The 23,875-nt window shown below is 35.5% G+C and overlaps 1 protein-coding gene across 1 annotated transcript in view; it reads right to left on the bottom strand.

Annotated features, from left to right (window-relative positions):
* Positions 1–23,875, bottom strand: part of SGCZ (sarcoglycan zeta) — a 482,281-nt gene that overhangs the window by 67,045 nt on the left and 391,361 nt on the right. The window contains exon 4 of the mRNA XM_075752098.1: positions 7,283–7,370. Within this exon, the coding sequence (XP_075608213.1) occupies positions 7,283–7,370 (88 nt within the window). The remainder of the gene's footprint in view (positions 1–7,282; positions 7,371–23,875) is intronic.

Here is a 23,875-nt window from a genome sequence, read left to right as displayed (position 1 = left end):
ATCCACAGCATAGACGTTCTTTGCTACAGCTGTTTAGAACCAACAATGTACAAGCACTTGGACCCTGAAATAACCACACAGAAATTGCACAGAATTTAATTATTGTCCTACTGCTGCTTGCATTTGTGTTTATTCATGGGGGAATTTTTAATTCTTGACATATCAACTGACATGATATGCTCTTGTTTTTCAGGAAGGATGTTTCAGGTTAAATAATGCCATTTCTACCAGAAAAGATTACCACTTGGTCCTAATAAATGACTGCAGAAACAGCTTACTACTCTTTATTTTTATAGCACAGTTTTCATATGGTAATTCATATGGGAGATGTAAGATATATTTTATACTTAGAGTATTTCAAATATTAAACAGCAATGTGGTGTTATGGCTGCACATAACATATAACAAGAATATCATAATTATATGAAAGATATTGCTTGAAAATTGAAAATGTACCTAAATGAATAAAAGCAATTTGAAGTAGTGTGTAAAGTATGTTTCTCTTTGAAAGAGATTGTTACCCAAGCATAAAGTGGATTGGAAATGGTTAATGATACCAAGTATATTTAATAGTTTTGTGAGCTAATTATGCAATGGATATATGAAAAAGTATTATTTTTCAATCCAGTTAATGCAAGGCCTAGTCACAAAAGCCTAAGTTCATCACTTCTGAATGTCAAATGTACATATTCAGATTAACACAGAGTGATGCAACTAATTTATAATTGAAATAGAAGTAAAAACTAGAAAAAGAGTTGTTTGCAACTGGTTTTTACTAGTCCATTAACTATTACTGTCTCTTGATGCTGAATCAAAACAAACAAGTTGAGAGGCTTTCTATTATTGGAAGATGTCTTAAACAGAGAATTGCAGGAGAAATATGGATGAATTTCAAATAAATAACATGTTAATTTTTAAAAGCCTACTTTGGCAGACCCATCAAAGTGCTGGCAAAGAGGTTGAAGGTTTGACCAGTTTTCAGAGCTTCACAGTTTCCTAATGCCACACTTCAAGATAATAAAATAATTCTCATGATAGCTTAGCCAAAATCATTAAGAGTATATCTGAATATATTTTATGTGAGTTCCTATTACAAAACCTGTTATAGCGCAGATGGTTTGTAAAAAGACTTTTCCAGGGATTAGACAGACAGAAATAGAGACAATGTCACATTGCACTGTAAATTATGAGAAGGGATAAGACTCAGATTCCAGCTGGACATTTCAACCGTTATGAGCAACATGGCTCGCTTTCAGACTGCCTCTTGGCTCATCTCGCACGCTTTGCCAGGAGGAGATGTAAAGCCATATGGGCTCTCAGGCACCACTCCGTCATACCTTCTGCAGTGACTCCTGAAGCTGAAAGAGGTCCTTTAACTCTGCAGTTAAGTACCAGGTAGCTGACCCGTACTTAGAAAGGGCTAGTTATCTCACATTTACCTCTGTTTAAAAGATCTGACAATGGATTTATACCACAGGTTAGCAGATGAGCTGCCTGATTTTCACCTCCTGATGAATTGTTTATATTCCTATACTTGGAAAGAGTGTTTAGCTGGCTATAAAACTTAGGTAAGAAACATTATACTCTAAATTTGTACATGCAGAATGTATAATATTATGCTGTGTAAGTTATCTAAATATTCTCTGAATCGACAAGTAACTGAGTTAAAACAAGGGAAAATATTAGACAACAGAGTAATTTTCAACAGAAGATTCCATTCAAGGTGTAAAAACATCTGAAAAAAATGTAAGTGATGCAAGTAATTTAGCACAGAAATTACAGATTCTGTGTTCAGAACTGTGGACTAGAAAAGGAAGAGGGAGTGAGTTAAGCATAAGTTAAAAACCTTTGCTATAATGAGAAGAGCATGATTAATAATAAAATGCCCCCAAAGAAGATTTTAGGCTATTACATATTCAGTATGAAGTTCAATATGAAATACTCCTGTTTGTACAGCACTGCAAAAGCTGGAGTACTAATTCATCTAGATATGGTGAAGTGAATTGCCCGCATTTTTGATTTCCACACATTAAAGTGCTTTTAAGGACCAAAATTGGAGTTTTTTCAGTCTGTATTTTAGTTAAGGAATACAAATACAGAGAATGCGAGAAATGGATAACTCATCTGACTTTGTTTTTGCAACATGTCTTCTTAACAATATTCATAATCCTACTGCACTGCAGTGATTACAAAAGCAATTGCTTTCATATGAAAATTAGACTAGCAGAATGTCTAATATATTTTAGATTTTTGACATTGCACTGTAGTTTGGGACTACAAGTAGGCAAACCTCCCTGTAAGAGAAAGGAGAAAAGCTTTAATTGACCTGTTCCTGACAATTAAGTTCTGATCTGTATTTGCCCAGTTGAAGGGTAGAATCAACTAATGAGGGATTGTAAAACAACATCACCCCTTCTCTCCCCAGCACCCTACTATTGACAATACAAGAACAACCATACAGATAAGAGAGAGAGGAGTTCAGCCTTTTTGTTCCCTTTTCCTACTTTGAGGAAAGGGTATATGTGTATGACCACCCTGAACCTACCCATTTCCTCCAACACTTAGGAGAAAAGATCTCACATTTGAGGCTACTATGTATACAAATAACACTAAAAAATATAGAAGCGTTTTTATCCATTGTTACTTAAGCATGCTTTTACTTCCATTGCCTTAATAAACACTTAGTTCAAAATAATCTTAAATAAGTAAATGTCTGACAACAGATATCAAAGATTTAGAGCCACATGTGCACACACATTATTAAGTTCTACCACAAGTAATTCTAAAAGCAAGAATGCTTGAAATGTTGTCTCTGGTTTCAGATCTTCTTTGATGTCTGGACCAAACTACAGTAAAATGGATTGAGGTACTCGCAACAGGAACATCACAAGCAACATATAGGTAATAAGTTACCTTGATCACCTTGGAAGTGAAGAGGTAGCAAGATGCGTTTACCTGGTAACATACCAGTAGATATAGGCATAGGCGATTGGCACATGTGCTATAGTTGAGAATGATGAAGGGCACTATTTCCACTCCCACCAGGTTGCACACCTGTAGTTTCTAAAGTCCAATCATTTCTGCACAATGCCTCATGTGCTTTTGGTGGAACAGAGTAAGTAAGCAAGTACAATTTAAGAAAAAATAATATCTTGAATACATAACAAAATTTTGTGGTAAATGGATGGAAAGTGTCATCAAGTTTGACAAGTTATTTGAATAGCTGTATCTTTTAGTACTGTTATCAGTCTTCACCAGTGCTGTAATTGAAAACTGTACATCTGTCTGCTATTTTCAAAAAGTAATTGTGAAAGTGTGATATAGCTTTCATTAGTATTCAAATCATTTTTCTCAATTTGCATGGCTGTAGAGATCCTGCTGATCCTATCCTCCTGATAGGTTCAGGAGCTCTCTAAAGCTGTGACTTGTACAGGTCTGGATCTCTATGACAGTTGTGATTCTGTTTTAAAGAGCCCAAAGTTTAGCAAAAATGAAGTGCGCATTTATCTGTACATCATATTCTAAAAAGGTTTCAAATATCCCCAGGGATCTTTATGAATGGAAAAGGGTCAAGCAATAGCAGAAATAACTGCCAGAAATAATTATTGCAGCAAAGGAAAAAAAACCCCAAATGCTGTCACCACTACCCATCCACCCCACCCCCCAAAAAAAAAATCCACCTCATGAAAAAAATGAGAAAGTTGAAAAAGTAATAATCAAATGTGAAGATGATGTTATGGTAAACACACATGTGGGCTTCAAATGTCTTCTTTCAGCCGTATTTAGTTTTGATCCCTTTAGTATTTGTCAGCCTAATGTCCTCCACAAAACCAGGCAGACATATATATATATGATCTGTGCAGACAGCATGGAGACAACAGACTTCTGGCTTGAGATGAACAACTGTTGTGCATTTATAAGATTGGCAGAAAATTAGTAGATATAGCTTTAAACTATGCAAACATTGACTAAACAGAGAGAAAAAGTTGTGTCTAGGTAATTGAGTAGCATGCATAATGCAAGGGATATTGCTACATAAGGGTTGAGAGGGGACAGATGTGATTATTTTTCCTTATCTAGCTTAGAGACAAAAATCAATGAATAATCTTTACATCTTTATTCTGTAGATATCCTTTCTATCTGTGCTACATCTGCTCTGTTGGTCTTAAATGGCATGTGTAAAAACTGAAGTCTGTGGAGTCCTTTTGGAGATCCAGATAAAAAAATTGTAGTTTCCTGACCATATGTCATAAATAGACCGAAGCACAAAACATTTCTAGCTCTGCTGGTATAGATCCCAACAGAAAGCATTGCTACACCTGTGATGTTCTCTCCTTCCAGTTTTCAGTGTCAGTATAAATACATTGTACTCTAATAACGCATGCAACCTTGTAAGACCTGGAGCCACGACTTAGCTTTACACTATATAAACATGTGACCACTGAATCATCCAGTATTCTTAGACATATTATTTTCTTTTAAAATATACTTTTCTTTTACTCCTTCTAGACTAGGATGTGCTCCAAGAGGTCTTAATGATGCACTTTACAGAAATATTTTGTCTTCCATAGTCACTTACAGAACTGAGTACCTTATCAAGACTTTCACTCAAGTTTTTCCCTCTCCCTGCATGACCATACAGTCTTCTTCCTCCCAGCCCCACCCGCGCTTCTTTACACTAATCTGTCCTCCATTAACAGTTTTCATTAGATGCTCTTAAGGCTGTCTTAGTCTTGCATGGCACAATTCCAAATACCACAGAAAAAATTTTTCGTTGTCCTAAAATTTGACATGACAGCAGTTTGAACCTCAAAGACAAGAGACCAACCTACTTATTGCCTTGTAACATCACGTACGTCCCGTGAGATACAAATAAAATGACAATGATAGCACATGTGTAGGAAGTGCATTATCATCCATCTGAATTCATGGGCATCCTTCTTTCTTTTCAGAATGCTCCTGATATGCACATAAATGTGTATTATTATTCTTCAACTTTTTAAAGAAGTTAACAGATAAGAACATTTCAAAGTTGTTAACTAGATTTTTTTTTTTTCCCCAAGTCATAATAGTTTGCTTTTTCTGTAGTTTAAAAATATTTCTCCTCAATGCTTCCTCCACTGTTTATTTTCATCCCTTTCACTGGGCAGCCACATATACAGCTGCTTCAGCACATGTCACCAGTGAAGGGACAAAGAGTATTTTTGAAGAAGGCAGGGACTTTTCAGAGCATATTTACAGCTAACAGGAAAAAATATTTTCTGATGTCAGCAAACCTGGTACAGGAAAGTCCCCCTCCCTTCTCTCAGCAGATATTTCCATGCTTCTACCTACATAAAAATCAAGAATTTGTCTTTATCTGCTCTTCCTTACACAACAAAAAGTTTTGGAAGGGAGGGCAGGAATAATACATTTTGACTCTTAGGTGCCTGTTAATTTCTTTGATTTCCAAGAGTAGAATGTTCAGGCTACTGAATGTACTGGTAGTTATGAGTACCTATACTAAGTAAGAAATACTAAATAATAAATGAGAAAATAAGGAATATTTTAATATGTATTCAGTACCGTATGAGAAATTTCTAAAATATAAAGCAGCAGATTCTTCTATTACCATAGGAAAGAATAAAAGCCTTATGGCCTTTATGAAAGAGCAAGATAAAGAATAAGAAATAATGTAAATACAATATTGCAATTTAGCAAACTGCCACTCTCCAGACACTCTGCACCAGCTGCACACCAAGAAGCTTACAGGCGTTCACTCTAATGATGGTAACATAAGAACACATGTTTTCTTCAGGCCTTTACATTTTACAGTATTAACTTTCTAGTATCATGCCTTTAAGTAGGTCAGTCTCGACACACTCACATGCATTTTCAGTGCTGGATTCACCTAGCAGGCATGGTGTCAGCAATCAGAGTATCATATCTATTTCAGCCAATGTGAATGTTTGCCACGGGCAACTCACCTCTTAGCAGTCCCCAGCTGAAGTGGAAGGTTTTAATAATACAGCTACTAGATGAAACAGAACTGCATTCCATAAATACACTGGGCAAGTGCAATATTGCCAGAACAGGTGTTAGCTTAATTTTCCTCATCTGTATCTGCTAGCAAGTCTGGTTACCTTTGCACACTCATTTGATGTGGTCATTCAGGGAAATCAGTGCAGGTGGCGTGTCACTCTGTATGCACATGCCAAAGATTTTTCCAACTTGAAGCCACCATCTCCAGCCAGTATGAAAGCCCAGAGTAAGTTACAGCTAGAGTTTAACTTAAAACTATTTGTGAGCATATCCTCAGCACATGAGGAAAAAGAGTGGATGAAACACAGCTTAATCCAGAAGTGAAAAAAATGAAAAAAACATGGAGTCTAAGGGGTGTCTCCTCAAATTTATATATACATTAGTATCTTATACACATATGTCTGTATATTTTTCATCCCATTCCCAGTCAATATATATTGTTTCCTAAAACATCTAGAACATTACTTTGTACTGATTTTTTTTGGCCAGTATTCTTAAAAAGCAATGAATATCTTCATTACTGTTCTAGTACTGAAAATATAAAACATATTACTGCATATTTAATGACACAATAAATATGATTTGTGCTACAAACACTGTATAACATGGTAAACTTAATAAAAACAGGGAAAAATACATGAAAAGTGGAACAGATAAGTTGATGATTTTTTATTTCCATTTCATTTGGAACTGTGACGTGCTACATTTTATACTTTGCAAAATATCAGACACCATTTTAATGAATGACTGGTGCTATGATCGTTTTCCATTCAAATTTTGTAGTAACTAGGAAAGTATTTGGATTTTTGTTTTGGTCTATTATTTTACTGTCTGTACTCCAACTGTTTTCAATGTATGCTGATACAAATACATTGCAAGAGTAATGGGAACAAACCAATTCCCACTAAAGTAATGGAAGACTGACAGAACTTGTAAGAAAATGATGGTTATTTTCCCGCTGAAATTGTTGTTGAAACATGTTTTGCTGAGGTTTTTTTTTTAGCTTGTTTTGTTACAACTGTCTCAAAAATAATAATTTTACATTATGTTTTAACTAATTTGAGGCTTTTCTACTTTCTCTGCCTTCAGCTAATGCTAAATCATGCTCTTGTGATCCATTGTATGCATTGTTTTTTTCTTTGAGGATGGTGATGAGATTTTTTTCCTGACTATTCAGCAATATTTTATCTTTGATGTTAATTAATGACACCTATTAATAAAGCTAAACTTATATACATAACAGTCAATAAAGAACACTCACCTACTGTCAGTTGTCCAGTTAACTGTCCCATGTGATTTCTTGCATTCACTGTTACATTTCTGTCAGACTGTAAGACCAGTGGGCTATCCTGGGAAACATGTATAAGACAATAAATGAGAGAACAAAAAATTGAGGTAGATTTAAGTTAGAACTAAATATAAACATGCATGCTGAGAGGGGAATTGTGTCAAATATTACAGGCTTTCTAATAATTTAATGAAGTATTTTATAAGTCAAATTTTTATATAAATTAATAACAAGAATACTATTTTAAGATTAAAACCTCTGTGCATAGAATCCCTGCTTTAGAAACCAGAGTGGAACTTACTTTATATAAATTGGGCTTTATTTCCTGAGGATATTACAAAGTTACAAATTCAAAAAGCATTAACACAAACCTGTTTCTTTAGCCTTTTCCATATATTGCTATCACACACTTTTCTAAGTACCTAACGGACAGTATACTACATTATTCTGTTAATCTGTACAACCTATAGTATTTGGATTGAACTTGGTAAACCCCCCCCCCCCAGCCATGCATTTTTTTGAATGTAAACAGTATCATTATTTTCAAAAAGCAAAGAGAGCACTGGAAGGTGAGGTCATATAACAGACAACCCTGACCCACCACCAACAGTACCTGACAGGTACTATTAGTGATCAAACTGATGTAACATGAAGACAAACTTTGTATGATGTTAAGTACAGTCTTAACATTTTTGGAGTCAGTTTGCAGCATGACTACATTGCCATCAGCATCCTATTAGGTTTAAGCTTTTGAGGAATGTTTACACATATATGTGTAGGCGTATTCTGTCTCCAAAGCCAGCTTAAGGAATCTCAGAAATGAAGACAGAATTGAATTTTGCTTCTTGAAGAATGAGGAGCCAGATCCACTCCCACAGGGAAAGCACAGATGCATGGGAAAGGGGAAGAGCTTCAACAGAGAGGCAAGAGAAATCAGGCTTAAAAAAAAAGGGGGGGGGGGTGAGTGCATGAGAGGAGGGAAAATTTGAATGGTGGCTGCTACTACTACTGCAGAGAGGTACTTTCCTCCCTGGAGTCACCTGCTACCACACTGCTCTTCCTTCCCCTGAAGCTTGCAGTGAGACCATGGATACATTAAGGCTCCTGGCAGTTTGTTAGCACTTACCTATGCTTACGTAAATTTATCCAACACCAGTAAGACACTGGACAGAAGCATCTGGGGAAGTGCTTTGGGTAGGAATGACTAAGGGCTAGGAAAATATTTCTTAAAATTATATCTTCATTGTATTCTTAGATTCTTCCCTGAGCATCCATTATCGGTCATTCCTGGATTGAGAATATTAGGTTTGATGGACTTCTTGTGTGTGTATGTGTCACTTAATATGTTGGTTCTTCCGGTTCTTGAAAGCTTTTTAAGAAGAGAAGGAAAGGAGTTAAGGAGCCATATATACCAATTTATTTTTACCTGATTGATGCATTAGGTTTGCACTTAAATTTTTTATACCCTACAATCCTTTCCTTTGAATCCAGGGCTTTCCTCTTCAAGGAACACTTTTCCCAGTTGTTTTCACTGTGATTATTAACTTTAAATGATACTCAGTTCCCTGGGAAGTCTGAAATTATTCTGAGCTAATTTCTAAGAGTTCAGGTGTGCGTCATCTCTCACTGGACCATGCTATGACCTCTCTAACATCCTGCCAATTAGCTCTGCATCACAGAATCTGGCAGATGAAAGTCACTGTTTGGCTTGTCCATCTTTCTACATAAAAAGCTATAATTATCAGTGAGACACTGTGTTCAGTGTGACTGGTTTGAGCAAAACATGTGATGCAATCAAGGGAGCTTCTGGCAACAAAAGCAGCTGCTAAGGACCTTTTTCTCAACACTTGATTTGATTTCCACTTTCTTTATGGTCCTTTGAAGAACATTAGTCCAGGCAACTGCTGCACTGGGAAAGGAGGTTGTCCTGATAGACAGTTGTATGGCCAAAGCATATTTTTAAGGAGCCCTTTTCACTTTTGCTTAGTCAGTATTTGGAGAAGAGTCTTAGAATAATCTCACCCTTAGCAAGGGAGGGTACTGCCATGCCTATTTCTGCCTGCTCAGCTAAGGTTTTGGTAACTTACAATTCCAAACGCTGTTCACAGTCTGATCTGAAGGCTTCTTTCTGTTTACCTTAGGAAAACACTTAACAAGATTCTCAGGCTAAAATCTGCCTCTGAGATTTATTGTGCTTACGCTCTAATTGTAAATAAAGACCTTGGGCATCAAATTCTCAAGTACAGGATAATGAAAGATTAGGTGAGCCAAGCCTTCCTTCTTCTCCTTTCCTTGTCTTATTTAAAAGATAAAAAGAGGAATGAAGAAGTTAAGAACTTAAATCTATATTCCTTAGTTCCTGGATGTCAAATATATAGCTGCAAGCTTAATTCTGGACCAAAGAAAAGCCAGTGGCAAAACTCCCAGCAATTTAAGCAGTCCAGCATTTTGTCTACCTGCACTGTTTACCTGCACCTCTGTTTTCCATAGGAAATGCCCAAAGACTGAGGTTCAAGGTATGCAAAGGCAGTCTACTCAGAGGAGTTAGCAACTCAGACTTAGCTGAAATAAGTGGAATTATAGATCTGCAAGACGAGTATAAAGTGAGATGAGTGTCAGTCATATCAATATGAATTAATGTATATCTACAGCATAAAAATGTTGGATAATTTTCTCTCTGGGTCACCATATCTGCTACTCTCTTCATGTGAACTTCAGCTTGTAATTTAATAGACAATACTTTATATTCAGATGTCAGAAGGGAATTAGAAGTATGTCATCACACTGTTTTCCTGGAAATTGGAAATTTAAAAAAATGTTTTGTTGAATATATACACACAAAGAATAGAAAAAGAAAAAAAGGATGATTAAGCTCTCCAAATACTGTGGAAGTATTCAGAAGTAAAGAAGATTTGTTCTGAAGTCAGACAAGCCTATGAACATTCATAGTTACTTTCTTGACATAATTTTCTAGGCTGAGGTCACCCAGCAGCTGATAAAGTCTAAAAAACCCAGATTGGTATATTACTAAATAATTTTCGCATATTTATTTAATGAAAAAGCCTTTAGATTATACCTGACAAAAAACTACACATGAAAAAAGGGGCAAAGATTTATTACTTCTGTTGCTGACATTATATAGTTATATATCAGATCTTCCATTTAGAGGTGAGCACAAAGAACATATTACCTTACATATAATAAAGTAATATAGTGCTACAAAATGAGTTCCATGGGTTTTTGTAGCTCTGTGTTATGAATTTCAGGAACACACATGCTCCATATTTAGAACATGCAGCGTAAAAGTTATCGTGAGCAACTCCAAGGAACATTCTTGAAGAAGTCCTTCATCACCTAATATTATTTCTTGACACTGAGTTAATTTGAATGTATGAGGGGGAAAAAAAAAAAAAAAAAAAAAAAAAAGGCAGGTCTCTCTTGCCCATCCCAAACTTTCTACCCCTGGGAAAGGCCATGCCATACTTGCAGCCCCAGTTCCCTGAGTTCAGAATCTGTTCTTGCTGCCTGAACTTGTGGTATGGGACACTTCAACAGGGAGTTTCCTGAGGTACAGGAAACTTAAGACCACTTTCGGATTACTTGTAGTGTTTGATCTTGGAGCAAAGTAGTCCCTAAAATCCAATACTACAATCTGAAATCTATATTAACTCAGGTTGTTGTGTTGGTGGGTTTTTTTTTGTTTGTTTGTTTGTTTTAAGCTAAACCTTTTAAACAAAAACATCTGAGGCAAAAGATTTTATTTGGGGAATGCAACTTTATGTGGTTTTCCCCAATCCATAATGAATCACATGTATCAGAGAAAGAACTTTTCACCCCAAATATAATTTCTCCTGATTTAAATTCTGTACTGAAGTATAATCCTTTATATCTGATGCATGACACACTGACACAGAAATGTCTTGATTCTAGTAATTCATTAGTAATTTCTTTTTAAAAAACCCAGATATAATTTTATATTTCATTCTTAGTATACTAAGCTATATATACACCTTCTCATTAACAAAACACTTGAACTTTCTATTTCCGCACTGCTATGTTAATATGGTCTTCAGAAAAGAGGTAGGACATCATTACTGATGCCATTTCAAAAATTATATTGTAGATAACAAAAAGCAACATAATAAGAACATTCTTACAGTTACATAGAGATTTTAGTAATAACAGTATGCTAATAATTAAAATGTTGTAGAGGGATGCTCTCAGGGCCATTTGAACACCTCCAGGTCCAGCCCCATTTGAACACCTCCTGGCAGGTCTGTCCCCCTTGGGAGCAGTCAGCCCTTGCTGCTCCCTCACAGATACAAGGAACTCAAGAACTAGATGATGGTCATGATACTGTATGAGATAACTCCTGTTATAACACCCAAAATGTTACAACTTCAAGATTTTCAGCAGTGTATTAAAAGAAAACCAGACGAACATGATGTTACTATAGTAACTTCTTATCTGAAACAGGTTTGCAGCTGGGATTCATAAAGAGAAAAATAAACAAATGCATTTAGGGGATATTTTAAAAAACTTTCCTGAATCTGAATCCAGTTATAAATACAATGGAAATTTTGGATGAAAAAAAGGCTGGGTTGTGGGTTTTTTTTGTGTAAGGATCACATTGCAGTACTAATAAATATCAACTGTTATTTTCAGAATTAGATGAGCAGATATACTGTAAGTATATGAAAGACCAATAGATTGCTTTATAAAGTAATTTTACTAAAAAATATTTTGCATGAGTAATCATAGCAAAACTCTAATTTTTTACAGATCCTTCAGTTATTTTTAACATATTTTGCACAAATTTCATGCTTTTTGTACACCATTGGCAGCTAATAAGCTCAGTATTTCCAAAATGCACCCTTTAAATTAGAAAGTTTAAATGGAGCAATTTAATTCCAGTTAGTTTAATACAGTAGTTTATTCTAGGAAAAATGGTACACTGTATAATTAAATATAATCCCAGACTTATGCTCAGAACACAGTTAATTATGATAACACTACCCACTTTGACATTTTTAGGAATAGTAGCTGTATGTATACCACAGCTTACAGTGCAAGCACTAGCGCGCTCTTATGATTTGATTCCTGTGCTTGGGCACCCAAGCACACCACTTCAGGTTTCTGGACCTCCACACAGTGTCATACGGACGTAAAAATAATGCAATAAGGAGGCACGATTCTAGATCTGCTAACTCTATCTGTTGGCAGTTTGAGAGAGGATGTAAGCCTATATTCTACTCTTATTTGAGGCAATCCCCAGCATGGGCAGCTAATATAGTTATGGCAGGACATTTCCTTTACAGGGCTTTTTTCAACAGACCTGTCTTAGACTTTGGTTTGCTGAGGACCTCACCATGGCATGTCCCATATCCAACCACACAGTGGCTGTGAACTGCAAGACTTTAACAAAGATAAGGAACGTGTTTCCCCACTGCTGCATAGCACCACGGTTTGTCTACTGCTTCAGAGGCTTATGCTGTTGGGTGACAGTGAACAAGTTCATCAACTGTGTCTGTCAATGACCCAGACAGAAGCACCAACAATGCGTGAGTTATTTGGCCACACCATGGCAACAAAATGGGAACTGAAAGAAATAGAAAATACTCAGTCCTCTGGTCAGTCCAGCAGCCCAAGGGAGTCAAAGAGCAACTGAGTAGCTCTGCAATAACTACATGGGTGACTGCAGCTCAGGCAAATGAGGGACAAGTGTGAAGACTGCCTTGGAGGAATTAAGTGCAAAAAGTTTGGAAGCAGAATACGAAGGACACAGTGTCATCAAGAAGGGCAGAAAGCAGAGCAAAGGAGCTGTGAGGGGATGGAGAGCTGTTTACCCATTATCCAGAACCAGAACATCGGTGCGTTTCTTAGCGACCTTCCTTGCAAATGGGGAGGTAGTAATGGAGGTGGAAGAAAAAGCTCCAAGGACTACAAAAATCACACATCCATAAGGCTAGGAGTCTCAGAGCCAAACTTTCTATCATTAATTTTATTATTAGCCCTAAACAAACATGAAGGAACTCAAAAAAGGGAAGATTTGGAAAAAGCAGACCTACAAATGCCAACAATTGCTGAGCTCGTGAGTACTTAAAAAGATTGAAGTCTCTGTTAAAACTGCTGGAAGTTTGTAAGAGCTTGAGACTGTCAAAATACAAATGAATAATATTCTTCATCAGAGTATTCCCAAGATATTATTTCCAAGAATATTTCCAATATTCTTATTTATTAATATTTACCTGTATTCAGTTTTTCCAAGAATATTCTCAAGAATATTCCCAAGAATCTTCTCAAGGTGTCAGGACAGTAGGGTCCCCAACATAGGGGTACTTCAAATAGGGAGAGGTGAATAATTTATTGACCAAGTTATTCCTGGACAATTCCAAATTGAGAGGAGTTAATACAAGTATTGACCCAATTAAATTGGATACTTTACCTATTTTCCAGATTCCTTCACTCACAAAAGAAAGTTTCACAGTAGATTTTAGTGTTCTTTGTTCCTGCCCAATTGTTCTTTCTAACCTAAGAGTCACAATTTAATCCCTAATAAGTACGCTCAGAATCAGGAAGCTGATTGCAAAACCACAATAAATGTCTTTGGACTTTTGCTTTAAGGAAACATTCCAGATACATTAAAAAATTCACCAAATGTTATTGAAAATCAGTATTTTTTTCATACCAGTTTTGCACATTAGGGAGGTTTGGAAAAGTATTCAAGTAAACTATTAGGTCAATGCATTTGATTCGTCCATGACAAGACTGATTTACATATAATTATCATCAAATGCAGGCAGAAAAGAATAATCAACTTTTTTATATAACACACTGGTAAAATGAGTAGCAGATCTGACTTTATGTCAAAACTGATTTGGTAAAAAATACCCCAAATACTGATGTAGAGCCACATTTTCAGTGAGACATAAACAATATTTTTCCAAATCAAGGGGGGAAATATACCTCACTTAATTGACTCACCAAAGAAATTAAAAGCTGTGGAAGACAGATCTACAAAGCACAAGCAAAGAGTTGGAAAAAAAATACACCCTAGTTGATACTGAAAGAAATATCACACTTGAGAGTATTGAAAAGGTTCCCAGAAACATATTTCCCAGATATTTCTTGTTCATCAAAGAATGTTATCTTAGTTCCCAACCCCTGCTATGTTTCCACGTCAGCCTTCTTACATGCTAAATGTAATCACAGATATCATCCAGCTTCATGACACAGCAAATCTGAATCCAAACTTGGTTATACCTACCAAAGTAATATAGGTGTAGCCAATGAGAATCATGCACAGCACTCCGGAGAGCCACATGAACTCATAAAGCTGCACAGTGATCATGACTATAACCTCCAGATAGAAATAATCTCTTTGTTTTACTTCCTCATATAATGCACCATAAAAATTTTATTACAGCAGAATTCAGTCATGCATAGAAAAACTTAGTGATAAAGCAGAAGCAGATATTTAAATAGCAGACAAAAGATGTGACTTTTCTGGAATTGATTTAAACATCAAACAAAATTTCAAATGGACTTTACATATAAACTTCCCAACTAAAAATAAAACAAGTCTACAAATGTACTCAAAGAAAGCTTGTTAAACACCTAAAGCTCACTCCTTAGTCATTAAGCTTGTGACACAGCAAGTAAAATTATATACCACTGAGCTGCAAAGTCCCCAGAAAACTTTAATTAGGACAAATGTAGAAAACCAATGCAAGTCTTAAAATCTGAAGCCAAAACATTAAAGGTGGAATCACTGAACTTCATTCCTTTCAAGCCATCATTTCTTGCAGTGTGGGTATATCAGTTATTGAATGGATTTTTGCCATTAAAGTTAAGCTCAACAGTAATCTAACGGTCCATTATGCTATTTTAAATCTTGGGAAGCAGTCTTTCAGTTCCTGTTTGTGTGCAGGTGTCAACCATGATATACCATTACAGTGAAACAAGACTGTGTTTCTTATGCCTTTTTAACTTAAAGTGCTAAAACTTGAAATATAGCAGCTATTAACTCCAGGAAGAGGTTGAAGCCATTACAGGAAAATTTATACAAATCAAATTATATTCACACATTTAAAAGTAATTTCCCACCATTCCCTATTGAGGGAGCATTTCTCTACAGAATTTGAATTGCATTTATTTTAGATTCACTAGCTGAGAGAAAAAACCAACAAACCAAACAACAAACATACTGTAGTCAGTGATATGATAACCTGGATATATGTAAATCTTTTACCAGATTCCTAGCTCCTGAGATGTCTATGACAGAGAAGAGTGTGTCAACCTCTGTTCACTTGATGCGTATGTCGAAATATACATTATTTTCACATGTTGATAAATGAAAAAAATAATAAATAGAAAAAGTAGCCAATATAAGCTTATTCCATTATGTTTACCTAATCCTATGGAAAATCTGACATAAAAGTTCTGAAAAATGTGAACTCTACAGCATATTAATAGGTTCTGGGTTCTACTTTTGTGGCACCTTGCAGATATCCAGCAAAGGACTATATGGAAATAGTATTTCCATCACCAGGTTTTATTTCACTGTGATTTCTATGATGGAACTCTTCAAATTCTAAAGCTGAAGAAGGATAAACAACTTCTAAAGGAAGGTTAAGGTACAAAATAGAATTTCAGAAATACATAAATTGTAGCAGAAATCTGGAATTAATAGTGTAGATCATACAAAGCAGCAAAGAAATATTTGACATTAATAAAAATATTTAAAAGTCTATTTAGTGCATATTAAAATGAATATATTCAAAAATATAATACACAAAAGTAATGCAAGACCAGTCATTAATTTTAAACATGTTTAGTTAAAAGGTTTATTTTAGGTGAATATTAAACTTATTCTTTTATAGAAAGTTAAGGTCATGGCAACCTATATGATTAAATGATGCCACTACTATTAGCAAAAGGCAGAAATGGTTATCTGTATTTCTTGTTTCTTCATGTAGCTATCTTAGTTTCTACAATGCTGATATTTCCTGATAAGCCTTCCTTCAAGAAGAAATACTCACTGCCGGGATCCTAATTACCTTGGCAATGCTTTCTGCATTGCTAGTTCTCTCTACTGATCCTGTATTAAATAACCAGAAGCACACATATCTCAAATGAACTCTGACACACCCTACCGAAAAGAAGGGATATTATTATTGTTACTTTACTGGGCTTCCCCTGCATGTACCCGTTGCTTATTATCTCAATTGTTAGACGCTTTCAGGCTTCATTATTGCACTTGCTTGATGCAAGCACTATCAATTCCATGGATGTTTAGCATGAGGTATAACAAGGCTTTGATCAAGGCATGAAAAAGAATAAGAACAGCAATTACGGGAATTACAGATAATCCACTGATTATCTTTTGTAATGACTACTATGAAAAGTATAGTGCTCTAAATGTTCAGAAAACGTCTTGCTCATGATAGCCCAGGGCTGAGGACTTCAACATTTATGGCAAAGGTCTCAGCATCTATCTTATCAGCTGCTAAGCACAGGAATTGAGTCCAAAATTGTCTTTGCAGAATTTCTTTCATGAAAGTAACATCTGTGGTGTTATTGAGAAAATTCACTTTTGGCTGTCTAGCCAGAAGAGTCAGATAAATTTCCACATACTCCGGCTTTAAGAGAGCAAGAGAAGCTAATTTTTAACTCTTCTGTTTTAATTATGGAACCATGACTAACACCCTTCCATACTCCCCAGTCAGTCACAGTCGTCTTTTCAGGGCCAAAAGTATTTGGGTGCGAGAAGCGTCCTATCTTCTCAAAAGAAATGCTCAGTCTCTTCTTTCTTACCTTTTTCTCTTCTTGGTCATTAGGCTTCCCTAGGTAATATTGCACCTGTAAAACCTCTTCTTCCTCCTCCTTTTTCACTACACACTGTTCCTGATTCTCTGATTAGGGCTGCTCTGAATTTCCCAGGGAAAATGACATCTGCTGGCAACTTTTCTTCCCACCCGAGGGAGGAAAGTATGGTTATCCCATAGTGAGAGACAACAATAAAATCCTCTGGTAACAAAGATTGCTCACATAAAAAGGAATTAAGATGCCTCATGCCTATTTGATTGGTACAGTCTCCGCAATTTTCAAATAGGTATGCAAACAGGTAATAAATAAGACAGAATGGTCTTTATTTTCCAGTTCTCCAGGTATAACCACTACAAGATCTTAATCTGAATTATTTTTTTTAATAAAGTATATATCTTTTATCACCATATGTTATGAAGAATCGATAAACCCCCTTACATTATCTTGAACACAACAGGCAGAAGAAAGTATTTCAAGATTGAAAAAAACAAACATCCCCTACACTTCGCGTATTCACCTTTAATTCTGACACACCAACAGTTAGAAAGTGACCTTGAAAAGTATTACCTCAGGTTTTGCTGTTGTACATTCTTTAACCTTGCAAAACATTTAACAAGAAGCTTTGCCATTAGTATGACACAAACTTGGCCAATATCTGAGCTCAGAATTTGTTTCATGTCTCCTTTAAAACCTGTCATCTGTGGAAAGGAGATATTCATCCCACCTTTATTTTAGGACATGACTTGGCGGTTCAATAAATTGCCTTTCTGTTAGAAACTTTGCTTTGAGATTAACCAGTCACAGACTAAAAAAAATCACCAGCCCTGTTCTGAAGGTCAAAATTGAGGAAATAAAATTCTGTAGAGAGGATTATGGTTCAGGGAAAGAGGCAGCACATGCCCCTTCAGGGAAGCATATTATTTTCCAGTGGGAACAGCACTAGTGTCAACTTTGCAGTTGTAGATAATTGCCACCTTTTAATAACACAGATCTTTTCCAACAGTTATAATTAACAATTTGTCTCTTTTCTACTCTCTAGCTATTCAGAATTTATTTCTGTTTAAGTAACTGGCTAACTTCTCCATACCAACCACTTTTCCACTTTAGCTATTAAAATATTGAAGAAAATTTGCCTCTGCTGACAGAGACCACAAAAAATACAGTTCTGTGACTTTGCAGTTTTCCACAGATGACATTTAGATAAAAAGAACATGGGATATGCCACAGACCTGGATCACTTGTGCTACGTCCAGATTTAATCAGTAAAGTGCTAAAGACTGAATTTCTTTTAAATTCAAGTTCATAGAGCAATATGGGAAATTAAAAATGTTTCTATTTCCTTAGCAACAGTGTTAAACTGCCAAAAAGATCTCATTCAGGCTAATTTATTGAATTAGTATTTGAGTACTTCTCAATACTTCTGCATAAGGAAAACAATGTACATGCAGACATACAAATAATTAAGAATTCTTTTTGCATTTTTTTTCTTCGTTACTGGCACAATAGTGGTTATATATTTTATGTTGTGTTTCTGGCAACTAATCAAGCTCTACTAAATGTAAAAGGATGATCAAACAGTTCCAGGTAATTCTGTATCAGAATATTACAGCAATGGTCAGTACAAACCATTATACTTAAGTTTCCATTATAATTTTACTAATATTCTTCTAAAACTTTATTAAAATCTCTGTAAAATAATTCTAATGCACCTTAGTTATTTTCAGTGAAACTTAAGACTCTAATTTTTCCCCCGCACATTTATCCTAAAGAGCAGTGAAAAAAGTTCTGATTTGTGTTTTGAGCTCTGACTTTTGAGCAAAGGTAATTAACAAAATTTAGACTTGGTTCATGCTTGTCACAGAATGCTTCCTTTAAAGAATAAAGTCTTTGGTTGAGAACTGTCAAAGTGCTTGAATATATGAAAATTATGGAAAAGTTTTCCAAATGTACTCTAAAAGCTATATATGCAACATTATAATAAATTAAAATATTTAACAGTGAACTTTTTCATGAAGTTCTTTACGATCCTCAGAAGCCTGTCTAATAAATTCTTTCTTACTTGAATCTTGTCAGGATTCCAGAGCTTTACGCTCATTAAAAACCAATATGACTTTAAACATTTTATCCTTAAACTCAATTATACAATTGAAATAAAATCAAGAAAAAATGTCATGAGAACTTAGCTGATATTGGACTAAGCAAAGATATTGTTCAGTCTACTAATTCACATGCAAGACCAACTAGGGGTAGCAAAGAGCAGAGACTTCTTAAACTATGTTTGAGAACAGAGAAATATTTCTCTGCCGAAGGATCTAACATGAAACTGCGCTGACGTCTTCCAATATTTATGTTGTTTCTGTCCAAATGATTTATGGCAAAGTAGGAGTAACTAGATCAGAACCTTTCTTTGCTCAGAATCTGACCATGCATTCATTAGTCATATTCATTAAGGATTTAAACCAACTTCAGACAGTGAGCATTCAAAGTAGCAGAGATCAACAAGAATTGATTTAAAGGGTTCCAGTTTCCCTTCAGACAACAACATACAACATTAATTTAAACCAGTGATAATTCTGTGGTCTTATATCAGGGTGATATTCATAGTTAAGTCCTTATAGGCTCTATAAAATACCATTTTGTGCAAAAATAAATCTGAACTAGTGAACTGCAAAGACTTTTGGGCTAAACTGCAGCATAGTCTTTAGAAGGCAAACTGTCCTGTCAGTGAAACTCAGTCCTGTTGGACTCTAATATGTTTGTAACTGCCCCTTAATTGGTAACTGGCTGTGTGATAATTCCTCCCCTGAAGAGCACATTTCTTTTGTTTTAGTTTAGCCATTTTGCCATGGGGGATTATGCAGATGGTTAGCACCCTGATGAGATTAACAGGCAATAAAGTGGAAAGCCATTTAAAGTAAATTTTTTCAACTGATTCTCACTCTACAGTTAAATATTCTTTCTTGTAAAAAAAATGACCTGGTAAGGTTTTTATGAAACATCTCTTTGGAATAACTTTGCCAATGATGGCAAAATAGTTAACTCTTTTAAAGAGAATCCTAACTGACACATAGATAGTAGTTCATTTTTTTCTTTTATTCATCCTTGCTGTTTTATTGTGTCAATGCCATGGGGGTGCGAGAGGAATGTGAAGTGCATTATTTCAAAGATACAAGAAAATGTTCTCTGCTTAAATGCCAATGTAAAAATAAATTTCAGCTAATTTTAGCTGTGTTTCTGCTAACCTATAAGCTTTACATAAAAAAATCTGAATTGTTCAATTTTCTGAAAATGCTATATTTGTATTATATTTCAAATTCATTAATCTTTTAACCAAGGTGATAACATTTCAGTGAGTGCTGGAAGATATACTTCTATATGTAGATGACATAATGGATGTATCACTTGCACCGGGAGACCTTTGAATGAAAACATATATAATCATGCATGTATCTTGAAAATTATTTTGATTCCTCTAATAGCCTGGCAATAAAGCTACACAATATATACCAATACAATCTTGATACTTTGAAAAAAAATTATATTCTCTTCATATTTCTTATTCAGTAACTTCAGTAACTGTGCTAACAATTATTAAATGCAATACTTTCATCTATCTATAATCAAAAATATAACAAAACAAAAAAAAGGTAGAACTATGTATCAGGTGTGAGAAAGCCACACCAGAATTAGTTTGGCTTCACCTGGCTAATATTAGCTAGTAATAAAATTTTTTTTTTTAACCAATACAATTACAAAAGCCATGATGAAACACAGTTGCATTTCCCAATTTCCTGAGTTTGAATTTAAAGCACTATTTTTCCTGTACAGCCATCAGCAAATAGTCCTACCTCAGCCAAAGGCTTTGAATGCTAGTCATCTACCAGTTTCTCTTTTGAGGGTCTATCACAAAACTGTATTTTAACAGTGTGCTCTTTCTGGGTCAGCACTTCTGAAGTGTCAAACATCCTGAGGGAAAAGGAAGAACTCTAGTTGGGAACAATTCTACCCTGAGTCAGCATTCGTGTAGCTTATTGTGAGAAAAGCACAGGCAAAATTTTTTAAAATAGAGTGCAAAAGGCAAGGAAAAATGTAACCATAACCTACATTATCATCCATATTTGCGTGTTTCATAAATTATGAGTTCTAATAGTGAAAGTACAAGAACAATAGTCAAAGTTTATATAGAGGGAAATGGAGATTTTTAACACCTACTATATTCCCACTGTATCACATGAGAGAGAGTTCCAAATGGTTTTCATTTTGACACAAAATCAGGAAGGAGAGATTCAATTTCATTATCTTTATCCAGATTTCTTTTTATATGCTATACTGATAAAAGATAATGAATATCTCATTTCAAAACCAGGAAGGCTGTATTTTCAAAACAACATCCTGCCAACAAAAGGTTGCCTAAATAGAAAATTCACAGCAGTCAAAATAAAAAGAAATTAAATATTCTCCCACATAAGTCTCTCTCAAGTTGCTTTGATATGATGCTGCTTTTAAATGCTCCAGCTAATTGCTGAACAGCCAGGGACAGAGCTACGGTTTTTAATCTTGCTGCCTCTCAGCATCCCTTTGGGAGTATGAATCCTTTCTGTGTCGTGTACACAATAAGGCAGGTGCTCTACATGGCAGGCCTTAGCCCTGCCTTCCTTTCCCAGGAATCATTAAAGGCAACCACTTCTTCCCTGGCCCAGGCATCTGGATTTCCTACTGCTGAAGGGTGAGCAAGGAGGGACAGACAGACACAGTTCATCTGTTTTTCATGCCAGTGTGAAGTCAAGAACAGAGAAGACCAAAACCCAAGACCTGGGAAGTCCCCCAGTGTATTTCTCTATCAGCTTTTTCTCCTGACAAGCTGAACTGCAATGTTGCACTACACGTTTCAAGGGCAGGTTCCTGAATTTGTTCCCGACTCCCATGGAATTTCTTCCCAGTTTGACTCTAAATGAAGCATATGATCTATACAACTTGGCACCTTTTAGTTCTAAAAAAGGCTAAATACATCAAATACGCTGTCCATTTCTACCCCATTCTTTCAGGTGACTAAGCTACGAATTCCAACAAGATGAATGGACATCTTGCCAAGGGACTTCACTGTCAAGGTGAAGTCCTTCATTGTCACGGAAGTCCTCTTCTCCCTAGCTAAAAATTGTGCATTGTCTAAGGTGATTTTCTCTAGTACATTCAGCATTTAAATCAATGTTTTCTACTGCCAGCTACAGTATCAACACTTAGGAAATATTATCCTAAAGTAAGGGTAAAGAAGCAAAACCCAAATTCATGCTCCAGATGAAGTTTGAGGCAAGAGAGACAGAACAGAGTACCCAATGTCAAAAGCTATCCATGGCACAAATATATTACAAATATATTTCCCAGATTGTAATTAGTTTATTTTTTTACACAGAAGATTGAAGGTTTTTGCTTCCCCGCACCTTACATGTTTCAGACATTACTTTCATGTGTTTTCACTAACTCAGGTGCTACACTCAGAAGAATTCACTCCCAGTGTAGCCAAGACCTAACAAAGATTTTATTAGATATTAATGCAAGAGGCTCAATCGGGCATTATTCTGAAACAAATTTCCACAGGAGAAGAGGACTGAAATCTAACCCGTGTAGGCAGTTTACCTTCTTCTGCACAGCTGTCTTGCATCAATTTTTTCAGCCTTTGCTTTAACTTTGTAAGAAGATGCCATAAATTCCAGAATCTCCTTTTAAGATTGAAATATCTCTGTCTTTTATTGTTTCATATCTTCTTTTCCCTAATGTATTTTATAATATGTCTACCAGTACTCTTTTACTAATAGAGATTTATTTGGAGTCATTCAATTCTACCATATTACCAGTGATTTCTGATATCTGGCAGCTCTTCTAAAGACGTAATTCAGCAGGACTGATTGAATTAGGGATAAACTTTCTTCAAGTATTGTAGTAGAATGACAAATACAATGGAAATTGCACAGAATGTAAAAGTAAAATCAACTTCTGCACGATGTGATGAATTTCCAGGTTCCCCTTAATAAAATGTAAGTCATTCGTCTCATAGTGTTAAGTACAATGAATTAATAAAGTCTAATTTAATTTTTCAATTTTAGATTGCTTGAATGAGAAGTCCATTCACCAAGTGATACACTGCTAATAACTTAAAATGTTAAGTCCTTCATTCAGTTCCTTGACATAGACTAGATCACAATATGTTTTATCTTCTCTGAAAGTGGAAGAAAAAACCCTGGTTTTGCTTTGCTGATGTTAAAGATAAAGGCACACACATTGGTCAGTCAGCAGTTGACTTACAGAAATCTCATAAAGATGTTTTACTAACCAGAGATTATTTTTTGCTCAAGTATTACACAGCAATTCTGATAGGTGTAAATAGCTAATAACAATTGTAGAAAGATTGGTGCTAGAAATGACATAGGTTTCTTTATGCCGATTCAGGTAAAATGCAAGATATTTCTGATGGTCTCTGCTTACTACAAAATGGTCTTTCAGTATCTGTATGCAGCAATGATCTATCTGTGCTATCTCCACCGCCATCTAAATCGAGGAAATATTTCTGATATAAAACTTTAAAATCTGAATTTTCTGCACTTTGAGGAACAAAGTAAACCTGAACAGAAAAACCAGTAGCATTTTTCTAAGCCATCTTTCCATTTTGTCACGATAGCATCAAAGAACCAAAATCTACTGCTCTGACATTGCTGATAATGAACTTGTCTGGTTGAGCTGGGT

The sequence above is a fragment of the Balearica regulorum genome, chromosome 4 (genome assembly GCF_011004875.1).
Source record: "Balearica regulorum gibbericeps isolate bBalReg1 chromosome 4, bBalReg1.pri, whole genome shotgun sequence".
Taxonomy (NCBI): domain Eukaryota; kingdom Metazoa; phylum Chordata; class Aves; order Gruiformes; family Gruidae; genus Balearica; species Balearica regulorum.
The sequence above is the reverse complement of the archived record's forward strand: the minus strand, read 5'-3'. Positions and strand labels throughout refer to the sequence as shown.